Source organism: Corvus brachyrhynchos, unplaced genomic scaffold (genome assembly GCF_000691975.1).
Source record: "Corvus brachyrhynchos isolate BGI_N302 unplaced genomic scaffold, ASM69197v1 scaffold122, whole genome shotgun sequence".
Lineage (NCBI taxonomy): Eukaryota > Metazoa > Chordata > Aves > Passeriformes > Corvidae > Corvus > Corvus brachyrhynchos.
In genome coordinates, this window is record NW_008236778.1 from 556,811 (window position 1) to 567,554 (window position 10,744).

General features: G+C 62.6%; 2 protein-coding genes across 2 annotated transcripts in view; both read right to left on the reverse strand.

The window, feature by feature from the left end:
• The window catches only part of NTRK1 (neurotrophic receptor tyrosine kinase 1), a 10,237-nt gene extending 9,708 nt beyond the window's left edge, over window positions 1-529 (reverse strand). Inside the window, 1 exon segment of the mRNA XM_017727853.1 lies at window positions 438-529. Coding sequence (XP_017583342.1) covers window positions 438-529 — 92 coding nt within the window.
• Window positions 530-946: 417 nt separating this feature from the next.
• On the reverse strand, window positions 947-10,499 carry INSRR (insulin receptor related receptor). The gene is made up of 21 exons (XM_008628789.2): window positions 9,689-10,499; window positions 8,395-8,707; window positions 8,157-8,299; window positions 7,764-7,908; window positions 7,465-7,679; window positions 7,272-7,398; window positions 6,910-7,148; window positions 6,665-6,832; window positions 6,369-6,558; window positions 6,205-6,246; window positions 5,830-6,095; window positions 5,557-5,693; window positions 5,194-5,359; window positions 3,833-3,941; window positions 3,651-3,721; window positions 2,812-3,041; window positions 2,623-2,733; window positions 2,364-2,523; window positions 2,150-2,279; window positions 1,947-2,081; window positions 947-1,805 (listed from the first exon to the last, which is right to left on the reverse strand). Exons 1-21 carry the CDS (start codon window positions 10,227-10,229, stop codon window positions 1,541-1,543), a joined length of 3,903 nt encoding a protein of 1,300 aa, XP_008627011.1. The 5' UTR covers window positions 10,230-10,499; the 3' UTR covers window positions 947-1,540.
• Between the last annotated feature and the right edge of the window lie 245 nt (window positions 10,500-10,744).

Below are 10,744 nucleotides of genomic sequence, written 5' to 3' on the forward strand. Positions count from 1 at the left end.
CCGAGACCCCCCCGGCCGTGATTCACCGGCACCGGGAAGACTCCGACCCGGGACAGAGGGATTCCGCGCACAGGCACCGACCACGGAGCCCATCTGTGCCCCGTCCGCGCCCTGCTTAGACCCCTGAGCCCTGCCTGAGCCCTGCCTGAGCCCTGCCTGAGCCCTGCCTGCATGCTGGCACCCCACACTTCCCCCCCCAGCCCCCCCAAGTGGATCCCCCCCACCACTGGCACCCCCAGAATTGCCGGGGCACACCCGTGCACACGCATGTACACACAGACACACACAGCTGCTCCAGAGCCTGGCTCAGAGCTGGCTACGGTATATCTCGAGGCATGATGGGCTCTCCCAGCTCAGCACCCCGCTACGTTGGGGCACAGAGATGCTGGAGACGAGGGGACGTTTGGTGGCACAGTGGCCCTGTCTCCAGCTGTCACCTTCGACCAGGACCCACCTCCTCCTCCCGCTTCCCGAGGTGGGGCAGGACGGGACTGGTTTGCACCCAACGCCCCACCCCGGGGTGCCCCATCCCTGCCCGGACGCTGTTTGTCCCCGAGCTTGCTCGGAAGCGCGCCGGGGGTGGTCCATCTGTGCGCTGAGCTTAGCACGTCCTCAGCCTGCACCCTTCCCCCGTGGCTCAGCCCTCGGCGCGTCTCCACCGCCAGCCTCCAGCGGCACCCATGGGGCCACGGTTCCCTTGGGGTGACCTCCCGTGGGGCCCCACCGGACACCCCAGCAGGCCCCCCTCCCGGCAGAGCGGGCCAGTGGCTGTTGCCACATCCTCCTAAATTCCACTGCCTTGACGTTTTTCTCAAGAAACGCCCCCGGTTTGGGCACCGCAGGGCAAAGCCGCAGGATGCAGATGCGGCTGGCGGCGTGGGGAGTGGGAAGCCCCGTGTGCCGTCCCCCCACTCCGCGATCCCCCCGAGCCAGGCACTGCCACAGATGAACTTCATCCCCTTTATTCGTGCTCATCCCACAGCCGCAGATAAGACAGTGACGCCCCTTCCGTGGACCAGCACGGCCTTGGCACTGGTCCCAGTGCAGGGCACTGGGGAGAGACATCAGGGCAACCCCAGGCTTGTCCCGCTGCAGGGCTGCCCCGCGACTCAGTTTCCCCATCTGTAGAAGGTGTGGGGGTCACAGGGGTTGCTGGTCTGTTTGCCAGGTGGCTGGGGAGCGATGACAGAGGCAGGTTGGTGTGGGACCCCGAATGCAAACCCTGCTACCCATTCCCACACCCACATTATCCCCCCCCCCCAAAAAACAAGTAAGGAAAGCCTGGGGTGTTCTCCTCCCAGCCAGCAGCCCCCCACTTCCTTCCCCTGACTTGGAGCACACCCAATTTATTTTCAGGGAAAATGCACCCCATGGAACATTCTTGCCTTGTGCTGCCACCCTCTTCCTAAGGCACCCACTCCTCGGCTAGGCCCTTGGAAGCAATAAATAATGCGGGGGGGTCCCAGCAGTGGGGGGATGGCCGGAGAAGGGCGTGGGGTGCAGAGTCCAGCAGGGGTCCAAGGACACCCCGGGCTCAGAGTCAGGCTGTCCCGTTGGGGAGCTGGCCTGGGCTGCGGTCCTTGCGTGTGGGCAGGGGGGATGCGGGGGGCTCATCCTCCTTAGGGGGTGGGTCCATCTCGGTGTCAGAGGGTTCTGCTGAGCCGTGATGGCCATTTTCGGGGCTGTAGAAGAAGGAGAGGGTGCGGAAAGCAGGCGCCATGTGGTCCTTGATGCGCTCCAGGAGCTGGACGAAGGAGGGGCGCTGGCGTGGGTTCTGCTGCCAGCACAGGCACATCAGCTCGTGGCTGCGGACAGAGGGCACAGAGAGAGGGTTTGGGGGACTCCAGCCCCCCACGGCCCTCCCAGCACTGCAGAGACCAGGATTTCCCCTGCCAGCCTTTCCCACGGGAGGCTGGGGCTGTGAGGGGGTGTCCCCCAGCACTCACAGCTTGTCGGGGCAGTTCTCGGGCCGCTCCAGGATGCCGTTGTCCATGACAAAGCGCAGGACCTGCTCGTTGGACATGCCCTGGTAGGGCTGCTCGGCCAGCGTGGCGATCTCCCACAGCACCACCCCAAAGGACCTGCCGGAGCACCACTGCTCAGCTGGGGATCCCCAAATCCCCCCGGCTCTGCCCACCTCAGCACCCACCAGACATCAGACTGCGTGTTGAAGATGCCATCCTTGAGCGCCTCGGGTGACATCCAGCGCACGGGGAGCAGCCCCTTGCCCCCTTTCCGGTAATAATCCGTCTCATAGATATCCCGGGTCATGCCGAAATCTGGTGGAGGAGGAAGAGGAGGAGGAAGGTGTGAGCAGCAGGAGACACAGGGCTGGCACAGCCTGCCCGCCACTGCCCACCCACCTCCGATCTTGACGGTGAAATCCTCGGACACCATGCAGTTGCGGGCAGCCAGGTCCCGGTGCACGAATTTGTTGGCGTTGAGGTAGGCCATGCCATCGGCGATCTCCCCCGCCATCTGGATCATGTCTTTGAGCGATGGTGGTGGCAGCCCGGGGTTGTTCTGCACCGTGCACAGAGTCAGGGCTGGGGCAGGGGCACGCCAGCACCCTCCTGGAACAGGGTGGGTGTCCCTTTTCCTGGCACGTGCCCAGCCCCTCACCTCGGCCTCAGGCCTGAGTGACCGCAGGTAGCTCTTCAGGTCCCCACGTGTCATCAGCTCCATGATGACCAAAGCTGGCTGGCCCTGGGATACAACGCCGAGCAGACGGACCTGCAGGGACGAAGAGGGCTGGCATGTGAGTGGCCAGACCCCCCACGTCCCCTCCCTCCCCCTCAGCTGCCCACCTACCACGTGGTGGCACTTGAAGGCTTTCATGACAGAGGCCTCGTTGAGGAACTCGATGCGCTCCCGCATGGTGGCCAATTCGTTGACTGTCTTCAGGGCCACCTTGGTCTCCTCTCCCTCCGCGACCAACCCCAGCGCCACCCCCTCATACACCATCCCAAAGGAGCCCTGTCCCAGCTCCCGGATCACTGTGATCTTCTCCCGGGACACCTCCCACTCGTCAGGCATGTACACTGTGGGGTGAGCGGGGATCACCCCATCCCCATCACTGTAACTAACCACATCTGCATCCCCATCTTCATCTTCATCCCATCCCCATCCCCATCCCCATCCTCATCTCCATGTCATCACCATCCTAGTCCCTGTCCCCATCCCCATCTCCATCCCATTCCCATCCTCATCACCACCCCTTTCTCATTCCCTTCTCCAGTTCATCACCATCCTCCTCCCTATCCCCATCCCTCTGCCATTGCCATTCCCATTCCCTGTCCCATTCCCATCTCCATCCCATCATCATTCTCATCCTCATCTCCATTTCACCACCATCCTCCTCCCTGTCCCCATCCCCATCTCCATCCCCATCCCCATCTCCATCCCGTTCTCATTCCTGTCTTCATCCCATGACCATCCTCCTCCCTGTCCCCATCCCCATCCCCATCCCCATCCCATTCCTATTCCCACCTCCATCTCCATCTCCATCCCCACCCCCATACTCATCTCCATCCCATTCCCATCCCATTTTCACCCCATCCCATCCCCGTCCCCTCCAGTGTAATCCCAGCAAAGAAAAGGCTCAGTGGCCCCTTGAGGTGGCCCCTGCCTGTCCCCATGTCCCCACGTACTGTCCGAAGCGCTGAAGTACTCAGGGTTGACGGAGGCGTAGAGAGTCCCGCTGGGGTACCCGTCATTGTTCCTGCCAGGGGTGGGCAGCACTGGGAGCTGCTGCCTCCCCCCAGCCCTTCCCAGCCCCGGTTCGGCCGGACCCTGCCCCAGCCCAGCCCTGGGGGTGCAGGGGGGTCGTTACCTCTTCTTGTTGTAGAAGAAGACGAAGACGGCCAGGCAGGATATGAGCACCATGAGCACCACAGGCGTGACGGTGAGCAGGACATAGAAGCTGCTGGACTCTTCCTCAGCTGCCGGGAGCAGGCGGCCGTGGATCAGGGTCTGGACACTCGTCCCACCTCACATGGGACACCTGTCCCACCACCACCACTGGGCCAGAGAGGGGGAGCCCCCAGCTTCCCCAGACCTGTGTGTCCCTGTCCCAGAGCATCCCCCAATCCTCCAGATCCCCCAATCCATCAGCAGACCCTGTTGTCCCCGTGTCCAACTCCAGCAGCATCCCCCAATCCCCCAGCTCCTCAATCCAGCAGCATCCTTGGATGAAGGATGGGAAGAAGACCAGCATGGCTGAGCAGAACTCTTTGGTGGAACTCAGGGAAAAAGGAGAGGTTCTGACCTTTGGAAGAGGGGGTGGGAAGTTCAGGAGGATCTGAGGGAGCTCAGGACAAGAATGAAAATTAGAAGGGCCAAAGCCCAACTGGAACTGAATCTGCCATAAGAGACAGTAAAAAGTGTTTCTATAAATCCATCAGCGCCCAAGGGAGAGCTGAGAAGGAAGTGGGTGCTGGGCACTGCTGAGGGACCTCAAATCCTGGGGTCAGTTTTGGACCCCTCATGACAAGAGAGACCTGGAGGGGCTGGAATGTGACCAGAGAAGGGAACAGAGCTGGGGATGGGTTTGGAGCAGCAGGAGCAGCCGAGGGAGCTGGGGGGGGGTTCAGACTGGAGAAAAGGAGGCTCAGGGGGGACCTTGTGACTTTTCACAACTCCCTGACAGGAGGGGGCAGCCAGATGGGGGTCAGGCTCTGCTCCCAGGGAACAAGGGACAGGACAAGAGGAAATGGCCTCAGGTTGTGCCAGGGGAGGTTTAGATTGGATATTTGGGAAAAATGGAAAGCATTGGAGCAGGCTGCCCAGGGCACTGGTGAAGTCCCCGTCCCTGGGGGGATTCAACAGACATGTGGATGTGGCACCTGGGGACAGGGGTTAGTGGTGGCCTTGGCAGTGCTGAAGGAAAAATTGGACTCGCTGGTCTCGGCCTTTTCCAACCCAAATGATTCTGTGATTCGTTGATGCTTCGGTGTCTCAGGCCAGGATCATCCCTCGATCCCTCAGCTCCCCAGTCCACCACCAACTACCACCTTCAGCAGCCCAGCCCAGCAGCATCCCCTGATCCCGCATGTCCCATCCCAGCAGCACAGCCCAATTCCCCAGTGTCCTGATCCAGCAGTACCCTCTGAGCCCCAGCTCCCCAGCCCCAGAGCCGCCCCCCTCCCTGTCCACCGGGGCCCCTGTTGATGTCCCCCTGTTCCCTGTAGGTACCTGGACCCAGGATGTAAAACTTGATGAGCCCCGTCCATGAGCCATTGCCAGCCAGCGAGGTGGCCCGCACCTTGGCCGAATAGTTCCCTGGCTGGAGCAGAGCCAGGTGGACGCCCCCATACTTGGAGTATCGGTGGCGTGAAACGCAGACAACAGTGGTGACCTCCTGGAGGGGACAATGTGGGGATGGCAAAGGGGCTTCATCCCCCCCAGCCATGTGTAAGCCTTGGGAGAGAGATGGATGGGATGGGATGGGATGGGATGGGATGGGATGGGATGGGATGGGATGGGATGGGATGGGTGCTGTGCCCCTGTAACCAGACCTGGTGGGGCCAGGCAGGGGATGCCACAGGGGGTCCTCACCTCACTCTCCCGGCTGTACTTAATCTCATACTTGAGGATGAGCCCATTGGGGTTCCTGGGCTCTTCCCAGCGCAGCAGGACGCTGTTCTTGCCAGCCGGCTCCCACGTGACGTTGCCAGGAATGTTGTCAGCTTGCACTGGAGAGGGGCACAGAGGGGGTGAGCTCCTGGGGGGCATCACCTGGCCCCCAACCCTCTGCCAATCCCCCATCTCAACAACATCCCAGCACATCCCAAACCATGGGGTTTGGAAGGGAGGAGGCTGGGGACGCACACTCGGGCATGGTCCTGGCAAAGACGAAGGTGGCGGCGCTGCAGCCCACGGTGTGCGCGGCGTGGTTGCAGGCGTGGATGTCGATGCGGTACTCGGTGAAGTGGCGCAGCCGCGACAGCACCGCCCGGTCACGCACCACCTTGTCCTCGAAGATCTGGAAGTCAGGTTTGGGCTCGCCTCCAGGGCGGCTCAGGGCCAGCGGCTCCGCTGAGGAGGCATTGGCCGGGGATGTGATGGCCACCACGTCCCTGCGCTGCTTTGGGGTCCTGCAGGACATGGGGAGAGGAGGTGGTGGGGAGTCAAGGTGCTGGGATTTTCCCCCACAATCAATCAGGGGAGGGGAGATCCCCCCAGGCTGGTGTGGTCCCAGCTCACCTCTGTGGATTCTTATTAATGGACGTCACCTTCCAGGGTGGCCTGAGACAGCGGGAAATCAGTTAAAGGGTCTGCCAGGAGCAGCCACTGGATCCCCCACCCAGGCAGACCCACGCACCCAGCCTGGGGGAGCCCCCCAAAGCAGGGACCCCCCCAGATGGCACCTGGGGATGGTGATGGAATTGTGGAGGAAGTTCTCAAACTTCTTCTGGAAGGACTCGGCTTCGCCCTCCATGCGGAGCTGCCCGTCAGTGGGGCGGCAGGGGCAGCACCGCTCCTCCGCATCCTGCTCCCCCTCGGGACCATCCCCAAACCCGAAGCGCGTGTCTGCGCTGCTGGTGGGCAGCTTCAGGCCTGTGGGCAGCAACGGGCAGGGCTGGCAGGGCCTGGCTCAGTGGGAACATCCCTGTTCCACTGGCGTCCTTGGCTGCTGCGCTGGTCCTGCCCTGCCAGGGCTCACCTTTGTGGCAGTAGTCATTGATGTAGAGCTCCATGTCCTCGGCCAGCTGCTGCCACAGCACCAGGTAGTAGGTGATGTTGCCGTTGCGTTGCGTGGGCGGCTTCCAACGCACCACGATGTGGGAGGAAGAGTTGGACATGGAGATGACGTCCCGGGGCACCGTCGGGGCTGGGATGACACAGGGGCGGTCAGTCTTTCCTGGGGGGTCCACCATGGGCATCCCCAGCGCTCTGCCAGCCCCTTACCCGCTGGCATGGTGCGGATGTAAACCACCTCGCTCTGTGCCCCGTAGTTGCGTCCTTCCTCGGCCGTGGTGAGGGTGATGGCGCGCACGAAGATGGCGTATTGGGTCCAGGGACGGAGGTTGAGCAGCGTCACCCCTGGCTCCTGCTCGCTGCTCAGTGGCAGATCCACGTCCAGCACGTTCCAGCTCTGGGCCCCACAGGCATCCTGCCCCACATACTCTGACACGTTCTGGAAGGGTCTGTCCCGCAGCAGGCATCAGGGAGGGTCCCGGGACCTCTGGGTGTCCAGCAGGAACGAAGGACACCGTGGGCTGTCCCAAGCCCTCCACAATGGGGACAAGAGGGCAGCAGGGAGCACTTACGACTCCTTGTAGTAGACAATGAAGCTGAGGAGGTCCCGGTACTCAGGCGGCTGGTACCGCTCCCACTTGAGGAAAATGCGGTCGGACTCGGTGACGTTGGAGATGAAGCGCAGGGTCTGGGTCTTACCTGTGGGGGCAGGCGGGGCTCAGGCAGGGTCACGGCACTGCCGGTTGTCCCCATCCCCGTACTCACAGGATGCCCGGTCCCCATTGGTGCGAGGGTTGATCTCCGCCTTGTTCTGCCGCCCCTTGGTGCCCGTCACCTCTTCCATGCGATAGATCTCAGCCAGGCACAGCTTGGGATTGAATGCGAAGTACATCTTGCCCACGGGGATGGAGAGGATGTGGTGGCTCCAGTCCCAGAGCTGCTGCAGGTTCTGGTTGTCCAGGACGTACAGGGTGTAATTCCTGGGGGAGGAGATGTGGATGGAGGGCGGTGGCCAAGGGCACCTTCAGAGCCACATGTCCCCCCCAAACCCACACCGTCCTCACCCGTCCACCATGGAGTCACCACGGATCAGCTTGAGGTTCTTGAAGAAGGACAAGGAGACAAGGGCGAAGGAGTGTTTGATCTTCAGGAAACCCGTGATGGTCTCGATGAGCCCCAGGCTGCTCTGCAGCTCCGAGGCCAGGTTATCTGGGAATGACACACTGCATGAGCTCAGGGAGAGGGGCACCTCCCCATTAATTCACTCCGCAAGGGAAAAGATCCCCTTCGTCCACCCCCTGCCCTCTGCAGCAGGTCTCCCACCCAGGGTGGGAGAGGCAGGGCCAGGTCTGGCACAATGTCTTGGGGTGCCTTTATGATGTGTATCCCCTATCGCTAACCTAACCCTATCGCTGCTTTATGCCCAGGAAATTAATTTTGTGCCTTTAAACACTCACAGCCCCGGCGGATGTTGAGGATGAGGTTCCCCTCGATGAGGGTGCAGCCCCCCAGCTCCTGTGCTGCCCGCGTCGAATCGATGGTCTTGGTGCCCACCTTGCACTCCTTGGGACACAGCCCCTCGCACTTGTGGCAGAACATGCTGTGGGCAGAGTGACAGGGACGGGATGTGAGCCGGCCGACGTGCCACCACCGTGCCTATGCTGGGGACACTGGGGGCACTGGGGACCCCCCCACCTGCTCTCATTCCTGGTGTATCCTGAGGGACACTCGGACAGGCACTGTCGCTGGTGGATGACGAACTTGGAGGCATCGCGGGGGTTGTCGGAGACCTTGCGGAGGCTGGCGCAGTACTCGGCGGTGACGCAGCGCCAGCCCTCGTACTCGTAGGTGCGGGGCGGGCACGAGGGCAGGCAGTGCCCGTTGAAGTGGAAGTGGCGGCAGGCGACGCAGGCCCGGCTGTCACGGGGGCGGCCGCAGCCCCCCAGGCACTCGGCGTGGCAGCACTCGCCCGCTGCCGTGCACGCCGAGCCCGCACCGCATGGGCACACTGAGAGGGGAGACACGGCACATGGGCACGAGGGACCAACGGGCACAGAGCCCAGCCTGGGGCAGCACAGCTGGGAGTGGAGTTGGGTGTAGATGGGGGAGAGGAGAGAGGTGGGAAGGGCTGGGGGGGCTGCTGGCATCCTCCAGGGCTAGGGGGAAACAGGAGTGAGGGTGGGATGGAGAGACAGATGGAGGGATGCAGGGATGGAGGGTGGGATGGATGGCAGGATGAAGGGAGGAGCGTGATGCAGGGATGGAGGGATGCAGGGATGGAGGGAGGGACAGGAGGGATGCAGGGACAGGAGGGATACTGGGATGTGGGCATGCAACAATAGAGGGAGGAAGGGAAGGATATGGGTATGCAGGGAGGGATACAGGGAGGTAGGGATGGATTGAGGGAGGCATGGCAGCACTGATGGAGGGATGCACAAAGGGATGGAGGAACGGATGGATGGCCAGGTGATGAGGGGCTGGCCGGGCAGGTGGGCTGATGGGTGGCTGAGTGAGCAACTGGATGGGTGGACGAGGGGCTGCATGGAGGGACAGCAGGACAGAGAGATGGATGAGGTGGGGCTCGGCCATGCTGAACCCCATCTGCCCAGTGCAGCCGGGCCGGGGCCACAGCCGAGGTTGCAGCCCCGATAAGGATCTGTGTTTATAGTACATATTCCATTACCAGGTCTCCTGTTTACAGCAAACGAGCTCAGGAGGGGCCTGTATTTACCTCGCCGCTGGGAAAACACAGCAGCCGAGAGCTGGCCTCTCCTCGGAGGATGATACAGCGTGGATCTGGTTACCCCACCATGCTGCCGGCACGGCACGTCCCCAGCAGCAGGGGAGCGACAGCTGCATGCCGGGCCTGCCATTCCCTGCTGGCTCCACCAGCCTCCTCCAGTGCCCTCCCAGTTTGCCCCACAGTGCAAACCAGCACCGTCCCAGAAAAGCAGCTGGCACAACTGGGCCCCGCGCCACCAGCACCCACCTTTCTGGCAGTAGCTGGAGGTCCAGCAGCGATAATCCAGCTGTCCATTGACACTGGTCTGCACACATGGCTTCTCCACATCCAGAATGCCCGGGCACACATCGGCACACTCTTCAGCCAACTTATTGCCCACAATGTAGGTGCTGTCCCCGGTGTCGGGCAGCAGCAGCCCCCAGTCGATGGTGGAGAGGTGGCAGAGCTCCTGGTTGCGCTCAATGCGGACTGACCCGCGGAGGATGTGGCCCAGGCTGTGCAGCCCCACGTCCCGCAGGTGTGGCATCTCGAAGATGACCAAGGCGTAGCTGAAGAAGAGGTTGGTGCCGCGGATGACCGAGAGGTTGGGGAAGAGATCCCGCAGGCTCTCCAGCCCGTAGACACGGAAAAGGAGCAGGTACTCCGTGATCATGAGCAGGCGAGGGAAGCTGAGCCCCCGAAAGTCCTCGGCACCCGTGGTGAACATCAGCAGGATCTGCAGGTTGCCTTCGATGATGGAGCAGTTCTCCAGCTTCCGGAGCTGGGAGACGTCATTGCGGATGTCCATGCTGCCGCAGACTGGGGTGGCAAGAGGGGGACCCCGTGGGCAGCAGGGACGGGGCAGCTGCCCCCCACACCCACCCAGGGATCCCCCAGGTGATGCTCGTGGGGGTTTAATATCCCGGCGCTGCCTGTCAAGCACGGCTGGAATTGGTTTGGGCAGCCGGGGAGATGCGAGCAGCTCTGACAGCAGCCGGCGTGCTGCGGCTCTCCGGGGCACGGCGCGTCCATCAGCAGTGATGCTAACGAGGCCTGGCAGGCTGGGCGCCTGCCTTGCCCCGTGTCAGCCCCAGGACCATGTCCCAGCCCTGCTGCCCACCCTCGGGGAACCTGGCTGGGGGTGTGGATGGCTTTTCCCCTTCCCCGAGTTGTGGGGCAGCTGTGGGGGCTCGCGGATGTCCCCACTCATGGACACGCGGTTACCCAGAGAGTGGCAGCTCCAGCGAGGTCGTCCCCGTTAACTGCCCCTCGTGCCCAGACAGGTAATGGGGCACGCAAGGCTACCACAGGTGTCCATGTGGT

Bases quoted from the DNA above. Each gene is read 5' to 3' on its own strand.
- INSRR (XM_008628789.2), bottom strand. From the start codon at position 10,229: ATGGACATCCGCAATGACGTCTCCCAGCTCCGGAAGCTGGAGAACTGC. The intron at 2,280-2,363 runs GTGGGTGGGCAG...CTCCTCCACCAG, and splicing joins TTTCACCGTCAAGATCGGAG to ATTTCGGCATGACCCGGGAT. The intron at 2,082-2,149 runs GTGGGTGCTGAG...GTGCTCCGGCAG, and splicing joins AACACGCAGTCTGATGTCTG to GTCCTTTGGGGTGGTGCTGT.